General features: G+C 40.1%; 1 protein-coding gene across 1 annotated transcript in view; it reads right to left on the bottom strand.

Moving 5' to 3' along the window:
- Nucleotides 1–18,389, bottom strand: part of prkg3 (protein kinase cGMP-dependent 3) — a 68,462-nt gene that overhangs the window by 35,165 nt on the left and 14,908 nt on the right. Inside the window, exons 6-9 of the mRNA XM_061243142.1 lie at nt 10,158–10,263; nt 7,567–7,630; nt 3,349–3,426; nt 1,278–1,366 (exon numbers count right to left, since the gene is read on the bottom strand). Of these exons, the coding sequence (XP_061099126.1) occupies nt 1,278–1,366; nt 3,349–3,426; nt 7,567–7,630; nt 10,158–10,263 (337 nt within the window). The remainder of the gene's footprint in view (nt 1–1,277; nt 1,367–3,348; nt 3,427–7,566; nt 7,631–10,157; nt 10,264–18,389) is intronic.

Genomic DNA, 18,389 nt, shown 5'->3' with positions numbered 1-18,389 from the left:
CTATTGTATTGTTGTACTCAGAGTATTCTAGCTGCCAACCGTGGTATGCTAGTTTATAAGTTGATGTATTCTTCTGATTGTATCTGTATGGTCATGCTAGGACTCCGAACCATACTGTCCTCTGGGGTCCTCTTCACACTTGTTCCTGTGTTCAATCTGCACTTAATTGTACGTCGCTCTGGATAAGAGCATCTGCTAAATGCCTTGTAATGTAATGTAATGTAATGTAAAATGATGTATTCCTTTGAATTTACTAAAGTTCACGCAATTAATGAGCCTCAAATTGTGTGTGAAATTTCTCCGCCTCTGTAGAGCAAGCGCCAGAAGAAGACAGACACAGACTTAGGCTTCGGAGATGCACTGAAATAATCTTTGCAACAAGAATCACATTTCAACAGGGAATTAAAGGGACTGCCAAAATCCCATGCGACTTCTGTGACAAACACCCAGCCACACAAATAATTACGCTCCTGGAAGAAATAAAAGATGTACTGGTACCTCCCACATGACATTCCCATTCTATCTTGGCAATAGTTAAGCTCATTGCAATGCTAATTGTTGCATTTAATTCAAACAAAATAGGCGCCACAGCTGGAATATGTACACATTTTGTCCTGCACTGGATATGCTTTTACACAGCAGCCGATACATGGATATCACCACACGCAGTGAAGATATTCCGTGCACTAAACATTTGTTTTAAGTGAGCTGTTTAAGATCAGTCTGTTTGAGATGAAATCGCATATTTATGGAGCATGACATTTGAAATGATCAATCAGAGCAAAACTGTCTACCATTTATCTAGTCCAGCGCTACTCAACTCCATGTCCAGCGGGCTGCAGTGTCTGCAGGCATCTGCTTCAACTATGTGTTACTCCACCTGATTTCACTTATTAGCTTATTACCTTAACCGAGCAGGTAAAATATTTAGTGAAATCAGGTGGTGTAGCGCACAGTAGGAGCAAATATCTGCAGACCCTGCAGCCCACAGGACGTGGAGTTGAGTAGTGCTGATTTAGTCAATTAAATAAAGCAAAGTTATTCAACCTTCAATTGGCACTCCTGATTCTACTAATTAGCAGCTCAGTGAGATCTCTAGCTGTTAAATGAAGCGCTTTGTTAGGGTTGGGGTGAAAACGTACAGGATAGTAGGTCTCCAGGATTAGGCAGCCTTGCTGAAAACAGTAATCATTATACACTGGGGCCTGTGGAACCAAGGATGAAAACCCCTGTACCACATTAACTTGCAATGCAAGAAAGAAACAGCTGACATTTACCGAATCAGTGCCAGCTCCCCAAAGTGCTGTCCTTTACCCATCCTGCGGATCTCTTTCTGGTGGCCATTCACTTTCTTGGTCACCTGGACCTGGGGCATGAGCACAAAGACACTGCCGGTGAGGGAAAGAGCCATATGACACTACTCAGTCACAGTCAGCAGAACATTACATTAGGGTACATGGGCCGAATGGGTTATTGCTGAATTAACTTAAACCATATACAGTTACACAGTTGCAATTGTTATATGACCAGCAGTTAGAAGAGCAATACTGTGGGGGGGGGGGGGGGGGGTGCACTATAGAATTCATGCATTGATGTGATAAACCATCTGAATTCCTTATAGGGGTGGGAACACTTAAATTGTTAACTGAAACTGAGTGGTAAGCATTTACAAAAAATTACTAACCATATCATTTTTTCTGAAGCTGAAATGATAAGCTCAGTTTAAAATAAACGGAGACAAAATTTCAGACTCACAATATCCCATTCGTTTCCAAGTAGCTTCACGATTTGTTGCTGGAATAGCCTAAGCTCTCATTTTCCATGTGGAAAAATAGCTGAAGCAAAGCTGTGGTGGTAGTACCAGTTCCATGTTAAACCATCCAACTCATTCACATACTTAATGATCGGACAATTGATTATGTGTGGCTGCTCATTACTTCCTGTCAGGCTGTTTACATTCTAGACTAGCAATTGACAAACTAGTCTTACCAAGCAATCTTTGGCTATTTCAGGGGGTTCAAGAATGCAAAGTCCACAGGGAATTGAATGCTGCAGTATTATAGTTATTAAAGAATGTGTGTTTTAAATCTGTAGCTCTGGTTCACTTATAGCTTTATTGTATGACATTTCTTAAGGTTCACAGAGAACGACTTTGGCAAGATTGTGTACGTCAGAATTCGACCAATTCATGTTGCATCTAGAATCCAGTAGCCTCTTGCACCAGTATAATGTAAGTTGAAACATAGGCTAGTTTGAATGTAAATTCAGAGTTACGCGATAACTTAATGTGAACCGGTTGCACCAGATGATTTAGTTGTAGAATTAGTAGAATAAGTTGATGTACACCTAGTCCCTACTCGGTGTAAACTCATTCCTAAAATAGCCGTTGATATAGCGCATACACTGTAATTTGAAAGAGGATATAATGAAAAATAAAGCAACACCGCAGTGGCAGCATCCACTAAAAGCTCATAACGAACAGGCTGTAGGCAGCCATTGAGATAGAATATATGGTAAATTGTAAACCGAAAACCCTCCGACCACCTCCTCTTACCTCCTGAGCCAATGTCGCCCCAATGTTCCTGAATATTTTGGCCGTCATATTACTTCACATTCGACATTAGACAGGCACGAGACATGGATAGTGATGTTTATTAAATGTGTGTTATTGGTCTGAATATAGAAACGTCACTGTATGCTACAAAGTTATGGCTAATGGTCAACTTAGCTAAAACGTAGTGCAAGTATGAATTGTGCAACCGAATGAAGACACAACTTTTGTTTTAAACAAACTAGTTAAAGTGTGATACTTAGTGTGGACTTTACACCCTAACTTGCGATCAAATTTACATTATACTGATGGAACAGGCTGCTGATTTTGTTGACCTTTCCAGTGGGGAAACTTGAATAGGCTAAACCCTGCTTTCAAACACCATGTAAAAGCAGTTATAACCCAACTAGAGAAAATATAATTACCCTTCTGTTGGTGCAAAATGTGAGCTCCCTTGTGTCAAATAGCCTACACAGCTTTAACTACTGACTACTGGACATCTGTGAGTTAATGTAAATGTATTTTATTTGCCAATGAGGCAATTATCAGACAATGTTGAAATTTAAATAAAACTATTTAAGATGACCCAAAGTAAAGTTCAAGTGCAATTAAATATTTGTCAGTATTCCTAAAAAAAAAAAATCGATAAAATATGGCACCTAGCAGCCATTAGCAGTATCGATTTGTCACACAACAACTGATTTGTCATATCCCTAATTCCTTATACTGAGCATGTCAAGCTTTGTTTAACAGGGCGGGTCACAGAAATGTATTTGCGTACAAATGAGTCCCTTTACCTCGCCTTTCAGGATGATGTAGAAAGTGTTCCCCTCTGTTCCCTCTCGTACGATCACATCTTTGTTCTGGAATTTTACCTGAAAAATCAAACCAGACTCAATTCAGTGCTATTTTTTTTATTAATTAGACACTTTAATTCAGTACCCACAACTTGTGTATTACTAAATCCTGTCCATTCATATACAGTGAGAGATATGAATTCTGGGACAAATACATATATATTGTTGGTTTGACTGTACTCCATAGTTTCAGATTTGTGATCAAACAATTAATGTGTGGTTAAACAACAGATTCTCAGCTTTTGTTCAAGGGTATTTTTTATACATTTTTGTTTATTCATGTAGAAATTACAGTGAAAGCTAAAGAAACTTTGTTAACACAAGTTTGAAAATGACATACCCAAAATAAAATGGTTACTATTCTTCAACCCTTTTGACTACAGGCATAATCCTGGTCTCCTCTGAAAGGTAACCATTTGGAATTAATCTAAATATTACTAAAACAAAGTTACAGAAGCTGAAATACAGTGAAAGTGGAAGCTTATTTTCACAGCAGATTTTGGCCCCTCATTTCAGTGCCACTTAAATGGCTGAGCTGTCGATTGAAATATTTGCCCCCCTTGTAGCTTAAAATGCTTTAGGGAGCACTGTCACACTTTTTTCCATTGAATTTATTTGGATTAAATGCAAAAATTATGTGTGTAGGATTATTTTAAATCACCGTCAGCGTAGCCGTTACCGAAATATAGGGCAAAACAACAAAACGTAACTGGACATCTTTGGGTTGAATCTCCAGCCTGTGTTACCCGGAAGGTAACGGGCGCCGAAACTCTACCCTTGAACACAGAGACTGATTTATGGGCAACCATCCAGGTGATCACATGATACTCCAATGAAAATACAGTAACGTTAGCATACAGATATCACGGAACCTACCTTGACTAGCCTGAGTGATATATATGAGGACAGCTCTGATGAGTGGTTTCCATCTTGTGGTATAGCAAACACAGATAGCGAACAGTTCGAACAGTTGATTGAGATACCCCTGCCCTGTGTAAATTGTTTGTGATGTCACTGACTGATGTTTTTGGGGTTTTCTTCACAGCTCTCACAATGTTTCTGTAATCAACTGCTGTTGTTTTCCTTGGTCGACCTGTTTGTTATGTCTGTGGCTCAGTACGCCAGCGGGTTCTTTTTTTTTCTGGCCATTTCAAGTTGTTGTGCAAGCTATCTCCAATGCTTGTGCAATGGATTTCCCCTCTTTTCTGAGCATCAAAATGGCTTGCTTTTCTCCCAAAGACAGTTCTCTGGCCTTCATGTTGGTTTATCTTTTCTTACACAAATGCAGTCTTCACAAACAAAACCCAAGGCTAACAAATACCAGGAACTAAAAGATCTGTCATCTCATATATGTCTTTTAACATCAAACTCAGCTGTCTTCAGTCTACAGCAAAAACAAAGAAATTGACTTTGCTGTTCCAATACTTTTGGAGAGGACTGTATGTGAAAAGTGAAAAAAATATTTAACAAAAATGTAAGCAGTGGCTAACTGGCCATAAAATTAGACACAGAATGAACTCTCAGTTTTGAATTTAAGTTCCACACAAAAAATTAAAGCAAGACTGCAATTGTTTGGTGTACAATGTGTGCCAAACCGAAAGTCTGATACTGAAGGAAAGAGTCTTGACAGTAAGTGATGATGCTTTTCTAATTATATATGTTACTGCTTCTTCAGCAGCCATGTCTCTCCCTAGATTGCATGTAGGTAGAGACATACAGGTGACACTATTTTCGTGAGTGAGAGAAAATTATCTACAGTTTGGCTTCACCTGCAAGGAGACCGATGGTGGTGAATTACCAATGTGTGTGGTTTGCTCTGCTGTGCTATCAAATGAAAGTATGAAGCCATCAAAGCTGCAATGACAGTTAGAGACGCACCATGCTCACTTGAAGGAAAAAACCATTGAATATTTCAAGTCCCGTTTAAAAGCTTTTGCGGGCCAACAGACCTTGATGAGACAATCAGCGAAAGTTGGTGAGTTAGCTTAAAAAGCATCTTATCAAGTTGCATTACGTGTCGCTCAGACAAAAAAGCCCTACACAATAGCGGGAAGTTTAATATTGCTTGCAGCTAGTGATATGTGCAAAACAATGTTTGGGAATGATGAGTACATTAAAAAATTGAAAAGCATCCCATTGTCAGATACAACCATCGCCCGCCAGATTGATGAAATGGCAGCTGATGTGAGGGCGCAACTAGTAGAGAAACTCCGTAAGGCAGATTCTTTTGCACTGCAATTAGATGAATCCACCGATGTGTCAAACGACGCTCAGCTTTTGGCGTTTGTGCGGTTTGTCGACCAAAATGAGATGCAGGAGGAATTTCTTTTTTGTAAGCAGCTGCCTGGGAGTACAAGTTCTGAGATTTTCAAAGTGATCGATGATTTTTTCCGTGAACATGTGTCGCGATGTGCACAGACGGTGCAAGAGCTATGGTTGCCTTAAAAAGTGGCCTTAATGCGCTCGTCAAAGATGTGGCTCCCAATATCACAGCTTCCATCTGTCCTAGAATAGAGAAGCTCTGTGCCACTCACCAGAGTCAGTCCTCTCACTAGATAGCCTATGAGATATTCCATCCATACTCAATTAGCCTAATTCTTTGTCCCTCCATAATTAAAATGTGACCCTTTTTGTGTATCTACCGATCGCTGTGGATTATCTTTTATTTTATTTTAGAGTTATTGGATTATGGCGAGTAAAGGATCCTTTTTCCTAACGTGCGTTAAATGTCGAAATTGGGCTTTGTTTTTAGCGGCATCTGACCGTAAGCCAAACCCTTCTTTTTTCGATTCCGGGAGATCAGTTTGAGACTTAATTTACGTTTGGAGTGTTTGATTCAGTTGCTAAATGTTGGGACTGATGGGCACTGAACTTTGGGGGGTATTTTTTGTTCATTGTGAAGTTTTGCGTTGTTTTATTAATGTCAATAATAAACAGAATAAATTGAAACGAGTTATATAAAGCACCCGTTACAGATAATGTATAATCCTGTTGTGTGTTTGTGTGTGTGTGTGTGTGCGCTCTTGCGGGCGTGGGCGCTCATGACTGACAGTCCAAATATAAGATGAATAGGCCTATCAATACTAAATTTGGGGTGGGGGTCCGTGCTCAGTGTCTCTCTCAGCCAAGGGGTCCTTGGGCTGAAAAAGGTTGAAGACCCCTGTTCTAAACAGTTGATTTTAGTAAGCCTAAGATTTGGTCTATGTCTCTGACTTTTTGAATATTTCTCAGCATATTGGTTCCATTGACTTGACAGCCTAGAATCATGACTAAATACTGAATATTATCTTACACCGACACTAAGGAAGCAATTAACCACATTGGACTAATCAGAAACAGTCGTGCAGCCATTTTTATCGTGCCCGGTAAGAACATTATCGTGCCTGGTAATGGGAGGACTATGTATAAAGCATGCTGAAATTTCTATGCTGAGAATCTGCACTTTAACTACATGGGCTATTTGATTACAAATCTTGAATTGTGGAGTACAGAGCGAAAAAAAAAAAAATACAATATCCCACAATTTATGGAGCTCACTGCATGACAATATAATTGTACTTCATATTTCACACCATCAGCTATAATGTATGGCACCTAGCAATATTTCTTCCCATTGTAAAAATGTGCTGTAAGTATGGACTCTCATACAGACAGACGTGGTTCTGGTTCTGGCTCTGGTTCCGTTCTGGAGCCTCAGAACCTTGGTGCTTTCTGGCGAACCAGCCCATACCCATACCAGTTTAAGCAGAAGCAAAGTTGCACAAGGCACTAGGCAGGCCTAGAATATGCCTCGCCCACTGATGACGTCACGGTTCGCAAGGACGTCTGGTTCCAGCTGAGAACCAAATTTTCAGGTTCTGAACCAATTTATTTTCGGTCTGAACGCGCCGGCTGGTTCGAAATTAGGTTCGGGAACCAGATCCGGCACAGAGCCGTGAAAGGCCTAACAGTCTTGGACAATATTATTGATATTAGTGTATGTCAGCCTTTATTGGTATGTTTAGTGCTGCTGCTCACTACCACTACTAAGACTACTACTACCGCTACTACTAATAATAATAATAATATTAATAATAATAATAATCATCATAATGTGTAGTAGTGTGCTATTTGAGACTGCTAGACTCAGGGCCTGCCCTGTTCTGGATGGACACAAACCTCTTCCATGGAGTCAATGATCTTCGAGAGCTGAACATCACTCAGGTCCTTCAACGTCCGGGCCCTGTGGGGCCACACAGGGGTAATGAAGGGGAGCCAAACACATTCCACTTCTGTTGCCTTATTCAGTTTAACATTTTTCCATTTATACTATTTACTTGGGTTGTCGATTTATATCAGTAGTTCCCAAACTCGGTCCTGGAGTACCCCTGTGTATGCTGGTTTTTGTTCCAACCCCAATTGCTGCTTTTAATCTTAAAATGGAATATTTATCTTAAACCACATTATGCCAGAAATAGGTTTGCAATGACATGAACAATAAAATGAGCATGTTAATATTGTGCTTATCGCACCATATTGCAAACAATTAAAGAAATACATAAGAAGGCATAACAAGTAGAAGACTGAGGTTTTCTGACTGTCATTTTCTTCTTTAAACATATCGACACAATGCAGGTTTGCCTTGTTCTGATTTGCTTTGCCTTTGAATTCTTCATTATCTTTCAAACATAACTTTTTGGTGGCCAGTTGTCAACACCATCACCACTTAGGAGCCTACTCACCCCAATCAGTTAAAAATAATGTACCACTTTTTATTATTTGTTCTACAAAGTGTATGCATTGGTTTCAATATAGCTCAATAAGCTCAATATGAGCATAGGAATTTCATTCTTCCTGGTATGCATATCTATTTGACAAAATGTGGTTTAAGAGAGTAAGTAATTCCTCTAAATGTGAAAAGCACCTAATTAATTTAAATCAACAGCATACACAGTACTGCAGGATCATGTTTTGGAACCAATGATTTGTATAGTGCATACAATCCTTATTTGTCAAATGAGCCTGAGCCCAAATTAAATAGAAATTCCCTTAATTAATATAGTTAATTCATTTTCTTATTTTATTTTGCTTTCAGGTGCTTTTAAGGGATACTTATATATATACAGTACTATGCAAAAGGTTTAGGCAGGTGTGAAAACAATGCTGTAAAATAAGAATGCTTTCAAGAATAGAAATGTTAATAGTTTATTTTTATCAATTAACAAAATGCATGAACAGAAGAAAAATTTACATCAAATCAATATTTAGTGTGACAACCCTTTGCCTTCAAAACAGCATCAATTCTTCTCAGTATACTTGCACATAGTTTTTGAAGGAACTTGGCAGGTAGGTTGTTCCAGACATCTTGGAGAACTAGCTACAGTTCTTCTGTGGATTTAGGCAGCTTCAAATGCTTCTGTCTCTTCATGTAATCCCAGACAGACTCGATGATATTGAGATCAGGGCTCTATGGGGGCCATACCATCACTTCCAGGACTCCTTGTTCTTCTTTACACTGAAGATAGTTCTTAATGACATTGGCTGTATGTTTGGGGTCGTTGTCCTGCTACAGAATAAATTTGGGGCCAATCAGATGCCTCCCTGATGGTGTTACATGATGTATAAATATCTGCCTGTACTTCTCAGCATTGAGGAGACCATTAATTCTGACCAAATCCCCAACTCCATTTGCAGAAATGCAGCCCCAAACTTGCAACGACCCTCCACCATGCTTCACTGTTGCCTGCAGACACTCAATCTTGTACAGCTCTCCAGCCCTTCGGTGAACAAACTGCCTTCTGCTACAGCCAAATATTTAAAATGTTGACTCCTCAGTCCAGAGAACCTGCTGCCATTTTTCTGCACCCTAGTTCCTGTGTTTTCCTGCATTTGAGTCGCTTGGCCTTGTTTCCACGTCGGAGGTATGGCTTTTTGGCCGCAATTCTTCCATGAATTCTGAGCTGATGGCACTGCTGGACATTTTCCGATTGTGAAGGGAAGTAAGCAAGAAGTGTCTTTCATCTGCTACACTAAGCTTCCTTGGCCGAGCACTGTGTCTACGGTCCGTTTATTTGTGCTTCTTTAACAGAGCTTGGACAGCACATCTGGAAAACCCTGTCTGCCTTCAAACTTCTGCCTGGGAGAGACCTTGCTGATGCAGTACTACCTGTGTCTTGTTGCTGTGCTCAGTCTTGTAATGGTGTATGACTTCTGACATTAAACTGTCACCTTGGAAGCAGAGTTTGGCTGTTCCTCACCCAGTTTTAACCCTCCTACACAGCTGTTTCTGTTTCAGTTAATGATTGTGTTTCAACCTACACATTAAATTGACGATCATTAGCTCCTGTTTAATTTTATTAGTTACTCACAAACCTGTCTATATGCCTACAAAATCCCTGACTTTGTGCAAATGTACCTAGAAGAATTGATGCTGGTTTGAAGGCAAAGGATGGTCACACAAAATAAGATTTTTCTTCTGTTCACTCACTTTGCATTGTTAATTGATCAAAATAAACTATTAACATTTCTATTTTTGAAAGCATTCTTAATTTACAGCATTTTTTCACACCTGCCTAAATTTTGGACAGTACTATATATATATCATGGAGGTACTTCATAAACATGCAGACTTTATGATCAATTACAATCAACATACATGCAAACTGATAAATGATTTCTGCAGCTCAGATGAACCAGACTAGAGACTGAGCTTTTATGACAATATATGGACAAATCAACAATAATTTGATAAACCTGCATTCAGCACCTACGTCTTTAAGAAGCCAATCATCTGCTCTCGTTTCTTCTTGGACTTATTGGCCATGATTGTGCGGTACGTCTGCCTCTCAATGCGCCATAGCCTGACTTTAGTGAGTGCTACAGAGAGAATGTTACAGCACAGCATTACTATTGTGACAGCAACACAGATAATATCACAGTGACAATGTTATTTTAAGTGAGAGCTGCAAGGAGAATATAGCAATTGTGTTATTTCCATGTGGGTTTAAGTAGACTATTACCCTTTTTCAACCTTTATTTAAAACAAGTCTTATTGAGATCCAGAATCTTTTTCTCAATAGAGACCTGGCCATGGCAGCAGCCAATAGTGTGCCAGAGTGTAATATAAGACAATACAATACATAAAACAGATAAAACATAGTTTAAAAAAAAAATCAAAAATGAAACTTGATTACGGTCTATCTACTACAATGTTTTTTATGGTGCATTTATAATCAGCCAATGAAACGACAATATAATTTCAGCACCTTTTGTAATTTGTTTATAGACTATGGTGCATAATAACAAAAAGCAGTCTGACCATATGCTGAAAATGCATGGAAACAATGGAAAAAAATAAGATTATTGTAGGTGATAGGACCCAGGGCTCTTACAAGGCCACCAAGAGAAACATGCTATATAAATCAAAACCTGCCAATGTCTTTGCCTGCAAGTGGATAAGTATGTTTACTAATGTTTACGTCTAATTTATAGAAAACGGTGATAGAGTTTGCACCTGTAATAAAATGGAAAGATGTATGATACCCGGATTTAAGCATAGAGAAGGCTGCATGCATCTACATACAGTCTAACAGACATTAGCTCCAACAAGTTTCAACAAGCTTCACCTCGGCATTAAAAGTAAAACATGATTTATTTCATTTCAAGTGAAAGCTAAGCTTCAGCTTAACTCTTTAATGTTCTACTCGACCGTTTGGTAAAGCACATTTTGAGTCATGATATCTTGTTGAAAAATGTGTTGGACATGAAAAACTACAAGATCTCTGATGGTGCCCTGTGGTATCTGGCACCAAGACGTTAGCAGCAGATCATTTAAGTCCTGTAAATTGCGAGGTGGGGCAGCTGTAGATTAAGATTTGGGGAATTGTGAGGCCAAGGCAACACCCCCAATTTGTGCAGTGTGGCTGGGTGCATTACCCTGCTGAAAGAGGCCACTGCCATTGGGGAATACTATTGCCATGAAATGGTATACTTGGTCTGCAATGATATTTAGGTGGTACATGTAAAATTGATGTCCACATGAATGCCCAGACCCAGAGTTTCCCAGCAGAACATTGTCCAGAGCTTCACACTCCCTCCACCGGCTTGCCTTCTTCCCAAAGTGCATTTTGGTACCCTCCATTCCCCAGTTACATGCCAAACATGCACCCAGCCATACACATGACATAAAAGAAAAGGACTCATCGAACCAGGAGACTTTCCATTGCTCCAAGGTCCAGTTCCGATGTGCACATGGCCATTGTAGATGCTGCTCTGTATGGTGCTGTGTAGCAGCAGACCGGTTGCAAACTGTAATCTCGCCTTCCAATTCTTACTTCTGATGAGTGGTTTGCATCTTGTGTTATAGCTTCCGTATTGCTGCTCTCTAAGTCTTCTTCAAACGGTTGAGATACCTTCACCCTGCCCTGTGGAGATTGTTTGTGTGTCACTGACTTGTTTTGTGGTTTTTCTTCACAGCTCTCACAATATTTATGTCATTAACTGCTGTTGATTTCCTCGACACAGCACCATACAGAGCAGGTTGCAATGCACTGTGTGTTGTGATACATTCCTCCCGTAACCGTCATTAAAATGTTCTGCGACTTTGCCACAGTTGTCCTTCTGTTGGTTTGGATCAGATGGGATAGTCTTCATTGCACTCATGCATCGATGAACCCAACACCCTGTAGCCGGTTCGTAGTTTGTCTCTCCTCAGACAACTGTCAGTAGGTACTCACCCCTGCTGACTGGGAGCAGCCTGCCTATTTCTCCCACACTCAACATGTCGAACCAAGTATTCACATGCCATCTAATACAGTGGCAAGAAAAAGTATGCGAACCCTTTGGAATTACTTGGTTTTCTGCATTAATTGGTCATAAAATGTGATGTGTCACGTTTCAGGTCTGTCTTGCCCTGTTTTATGTTTTATCATTTGTCTTAGTCACGTATTGTCTCATCACGTCTTATGTTAGTCTTGGTTCGTCATGTTGTTTAGTTTGTTTCTTGTTACGATTATTTTCTTGTCATGTCTAGGTATGTTTCGTTACGATTATTTTAGCTTGTTATGTTGAGTGGTTATCGTCTTAGTTTGTTTAGTGTTATGTTTTGATTTATGTTTATTTATTGTTATGCAGACTGGTCGTTGTTTAAACATACACTTTTACATGTCTTTCCGCAAACCTTGCGTTCCGGCTTTCTCTCTCTCTCTTTCTGTCACTCACACCCTTATTGTTTCTATTTGTCTATTTACTAAAACTACTAATGCTAGATCAGGATTGGGTAAAACTAACAGACTAATCATGTGTTCATGTTACCTTACGTTTCTCGTGCATGTCATTTACTAATTTACTAATGCTAGGGCAGGATAGGTTTATTACTAACGATTACTTACCTTGTTAAACTTGTCATCCATCGCACCTGTTTTCCATTCCCTTGCTGCTCTCTAACTAATTGTCTACACCTGTCTACACCTGCATTTATAGCCCAGTCGCACTTCTGTTCCTTGCGAAATTGTCTGCCTCTTGTCCGTCAAAGCAATTCTTGAGCATTATTACCATTGTTTACACGTTAAGATCCAAGCCTGCTTATCGACCACCGTTATTGATTTCTGTTTCGTTGACCATCATTTGTTTTTGACCACGTCCTCGTCTACTGCTTTTGTACCTTTGCCTCGCAGTTTGTTTTATCGTGTCGACTTCCGCATCGCCCTCGACTACGACTCTGCCTGCCGTCCGCCTGTACTTCTGCCCCGCTGACAGCTCTCCTGCTACCGGACCTCCCTGCACGTCTACCGACTACGAGTTTGCCTCTTCCCTCGGCACCATGTTTTCTGTTTATTTATTGTTTTATTGGCTGGATCAACGTGTGTGGACTTTGCTTGTTTTGACTACGCTCCTGGGATTCATCCCGAATAAAGCCCTGACGGGACTTTATTTTACTATTGTTTCTGAGTCATGTATTTTGGGTCCAACCCCCACTCACCCGTCTCAATCTGATCTACATCTAAGTCCCAAGTATAGACAAACTCAATGTGCTTAACCTAATACCACACAAACAATTATAATATTTCATGTCTTTATTGGACACATCCATTGAACATTCACAGTGCTGGTGGAAAAAGTAAGTGAACCCTTGGATTTAATAACTGGTCGAACCTCCTTTGGCAGCAATAACCTCCAACAAGCATTTCCGGTAGCTGCTGATCAGACCTGCACAACGTTCAGGAGGAATTTTGGACCATTCTTCCTTACAGAACTGCTTCAGCTCAGCCATATTCTTAGGATGTCTGGTGTGAACAGCTCTCTTGAGGTCATTCCACAACATCTCTATTGGATTCAGGTCTGGACTCTGACTGGGCCACTCCAAAAGGCGGATTTTCTTTTTTTGAAGCCATTCTGTAGTAGATTTACTTCGATGTTTAGGGTCATTGTCCTGCTGCATCACCCAACTTCTACTGAGCCTCAGCTGGCGGACAGCCACCCTAACATTATTCTGTAGGATACCTTGATAAACTTGAGAATTAATTTTCCCCTTGATGATTGCAAGTGGTCCAGGCCCCGAAGCAACAAAGCAGCCCCAAATCATGATGCTCCCTCCACCGTACTTCACCGTTGGGATGATGTTTTCATGTTGGTATGCAGTGCCCTTTTTACGCCATACGTAGCGCTGCGTGTTCTTCCCGAACAATTCAACCTTGGTTTCATCAGTCCACAAAACATTTTCCCAGTAGCGTTGTGGAGTGTCAAGGTACTCTTTGGCAAACTTCAGGCGTGCAGTGATGTTTTTTTTGGAAAGCAGCGGCTTCCTCCGTGGTGTCCTGCCATGGACACCATGCCTGTTCAATGATTTGCATATGGTAGACTCATGAACAGAGATGTTAACCAGTTCCAATGATTCCCTCAAGCCTTTAGCTGTTACTCTAGGCTTTTTTTACCTCACTGAGCATTCTGCGTTGTGCCTTTGGAGTCAACTTGGTGGGGCGCCCACTTCTAGGGAGAGTAGCCACAGTACTAAATCGTCTCCATTTGTAGACAATTTGTCTAATTGTGGACTGGTGAATTCCTAAAGTCTTGGAGATTACTTTGTAACCCTTTCCAGTTCTATGCAAGTCAACAATTTTTGATCGTAGGTCTTCGGAGATCTCTTTTTTGCGAGGCATGGTTCACATCAGCAGATGCTTCTTGTGAATAGCAAACTCAAAAAGTTTGAGTGTTTTTTATAAGTCAAAGTAGCTCTACACCTCGCTCCAATCTCGTTTCATTGATTGGACTCCAGGTTTGCTAACTCCTGACTCTAATGCTAACTCCTGACTTTTGTTGAAGTCATTAGCATAAGGGTTCACTTACTTTTTCCACCAGCACTGTGAATGTTTAATGGATGTGTCCAATAAAGACATGAAATATTATAATTGTTTGTGTGGTATTAGGTTAAGCACATTGAGTTTGTCTATACTTGGGACTTAGATGTAGATCAGATCACATTTTATGACCAATTAATGCAGAAAACCAAGTAATTCCAAAGGGTTCACATACTTTTTCTTGCCACTGTATATCCCAGACCTTAACATGCGCATATGAGATAATCAACGTTATCTGCTTCATCTGTGAGTGGTCATAATGTGTAAGTTATGTAGTTGGATAATTGTATGCCCGCCTGGCCAGTAGGTGGAACCATTGATGTACCAATCGCATTAATGTGAGGCGCATAGATGACGTCTTCACGCAGCGCAGGTGATTCAGAACAGTGCAAAGAAACGAAGCACATGGTTGCATGGAGTTGAGCTCCCGAGAAAACAAGTGTTAATTTAAATGTGATAAAGTGGAAACGTTGTAAGTGCACTGTTTGTAATTGTATGTGTATATATATTGTATATTGTATATATTGTATATATACAAATGTTAGATCGAGTTTGAATGTTTGTACGAAGCTAAATGAGTTCGGTAGATTCTTGTATAATTCCGCGACTGAGCTAATGGCGGTAGCTATCGTGTTGTCAGGAAAACGCATGAAAATGCCGATAATATTGTTTGTTTTATTATTACCGATGTGAATTTCATTTGATGCATTGTAAATGAGATATTTGATGTTAAGAAAAATGTATAAGTGCGTGGTGCACTTGGTAATTGAACTAAATGGAAATGTATGTATGTTCATGCAGGTTGAACCAGCTCAGAATGATCGCTACAGCTCACTACTGCTCAGCGCAGCACGTGCGCAGCACGTGCGCAGCACGTGTACAGCCAGTGTATGGCCCAACAGTCGTGGTCAGCATTTCGTCATCCGGCACGCTGTTGTTCAGCAAGCTGTGTGTACAGCTAGCCGTGTATCAGCCAACCAAACGACCAGCTTATGTTAGCTTGTGTACAGGAAGAAATACATTTTCAACGAACATTTGTGTCATCTCGTCATTTATGGGCTGTGTTCACAACGCCACAATCTCAACAATTGCTACAGATAGTGAATCTGTGTCAGTCCAAACGTTTGTAGTTCAAACGTTTACATAATGTTTTGGCTCATCGTTGTACACTACTGGTCAAAAGTTTTAGAACACCCCCATTTCTCCAGTTTGCATTGACATTTATCCAGTTTTAAGTCCATTGAATAACCTGAAATGGTAAGCACAAAGCGGTAAACTGCCAGAGGTTATAAAAAAGGGAACAAGTAATTGGTTAACAACTTACAGCTGTTCTGCAGCAAAGGAAGTAAATTGAGCTTTGACACTTCATGTAAACACTTCATACAGGTGTCCCGACTTTTGTTGAGTACTTACAACCCTCTGTCTGCATAAAAGCAGTGTTGGAACAGACTATTCCTATACCCTCTAGGACATTATTTGGACAATATTGCCGGAAGTTATTTATATTGCTATCGTCATGGCGCATTAAGGGCAATTAACAAAGAAAGACATACAGACCATTATAACCCTTAAAAGTGCAATGTTTCCTTTAGAGAAATTGCAAAGAAAGCCAAGGTGTCAGTGAGTACAGTTTCCTACACCATCAAAAGGCACTTGGAAACTGGAGGAAACTCTGACAGGAACAGGTCTAGCAGACCCAAAGCCACAACAGAATCAGAAGACAAGTTTCTGAGAGTTAACAGCTTCACAGGATCACAGGACAACACCTTCAAGCACAGCTTAACACTGGTCGAAGTAAGCAAGTCTCAGTTTAAACTGTGAACCGAAGACTTTGAGTGTGCAGGTTTAACAGGTCAATTGGCAGTAAGAACACCATTGCTAAGATGAAAAAACAGGCTTGCCTGGGCCACCGCCAGTGAACTGCTGACAACTGGAAGAAGGTTTTACAGACCAATTCATGAAAATCATTAGTTCATCAGGGTTTTTGTATGCAGTTGAGTAGGCGAAAGTATGGTTCCTCAGTGTGTGACACCAACTGTCAAACATGGAGGAGGAAGCATGATGGTCTGGGGCTGAACAAAAAGGGCTACCACAGCATTTTTCATCACCATTCAATACTCTCTGGTCTACGCCTGGTTGGTCAAGGGTTCATCATACAGCTATTCAATGAATTTTATGCAAATAATACACTCGCCAACTAGCCAAAATCTGAAATGTCCTGAAAAATCAATACTTACTGACTTGATGTGAGTGACCACTGTCTCATTGTGGGTGTCAGGGATACAAAGATATCAAAGTCAAAAGCTTGCTACATTATTAAACGTGATACAAAGCACTTTTTCAAACAGGGATTTTTGCAAGATATATACCTAAATGATTGGAGCAGGGTCTCTTTAATACCTGAAGTTGAATTAGCATTATCATTAGCATATCCAATTCTGGATATGTTTCTGCCAATTGTAGACAGACATGCCCAGGAATTATAAAGTTAGGGGCAGGGATAACCTGTGGTTTTCTAAAAGTTTATCCAATCTCATATGTGAAAGGAATGACTTCTGGGCCAAGACAAGGAAGGCAAACTCAAGCTCTGTGGACCACTTTTAGATGTTTAAAAAATAAATGTACTTCCTTCATAAAGAAGGCCAAATCAAGTTTTTATCTCACTCTCACAACAGAAAATCTAAATAACCTGTGGAAATTCTGGCAGACAAGCAAATCCTTCTGCCCAAATAGCACATTGGGTCCCCCCCCCCCCCCCCCACCACTGTTGATTCAGCTGTAGCACCAAACCTGTCCCCTTGCCTGACAGTGCTACCTCCTTCCATGTGACCGGAGTCATCTCTGCTCGGACTCAATTCATTTGGATTGGACATTTATGTGTTGTAATAATGGTTGTAAATATAAACAGATGAATTTTAATGCATCAATGTCCAATCTGAATTAATTGAGTCCAAGATTCAATTAATCTTGTGCTCATCTGTCACAAAGCAGCTTTACAGGGAACCGGCCCCCAAGAGTATGCCTTCTGTTCAAGGTTTCTTCCTGTTAGCCAGGGAGTTTTGCCTTGCCACTGTTGCCCTAGGCATACTCTTTGGGGCTGGTTGCTTGTAAAGCTGCTTTGTGACAAAGCCGCTTTGTTTAAAACACTATGCAAATTAAAATTGATTCATTGATTAAAGAAGATCAAGACGTTAACGGACACTATTGTATGTGAAGAATGTCTAAAACAAACGGAATTCCATACTTCCCACTTCACCCTAAGATCACACATATGATTATAATGTCCTTAACTGAGCTTTCTAATGCTGATGTAGCAACCATTACTAACAGTTTTCGTATTTGGCTTAATTGACAAACGTTGCTTGGTAAACTTAATTTAAACAGTTAAAAGGCCAACTTTTGAAATAACCTGTAGGCTACAAATTAGGCTTCCAATTAGGCCTTTGTTTTGCATTTGAAGACTGAATTTGTGTTAGACAAGATAAACCAACATGAAGACCAGAGAGCTGTCTTTGGGAGAAAAGCAAGCCATTTTGAATTTTATAAAAGAGCCTTGCACATGCAATGGGGATAGCTTGTACAATGACTTGTACTGAGCAACCGATATCGAACAGGTCGAGGAAAACAACAGCAGTTGATGACATAAAT

This window comes from Conger conger, chromosome 5 (genome assembly GCF_963514075.1).
Source record: "Conger conger chromosome 5, fConCon1.1, whole genome shotgun sequence".
In the NCBI taxonomy this organism is placed as follows: domain Eukaryota; kingdom Metazoa; phylum Chordata; class Actinopteri; order Anguilliformes; family Congridae; genus Conger; species Conger conger.
This window is presented reverse-complemented; position numbering and strand designations above follow the sequence as displayed.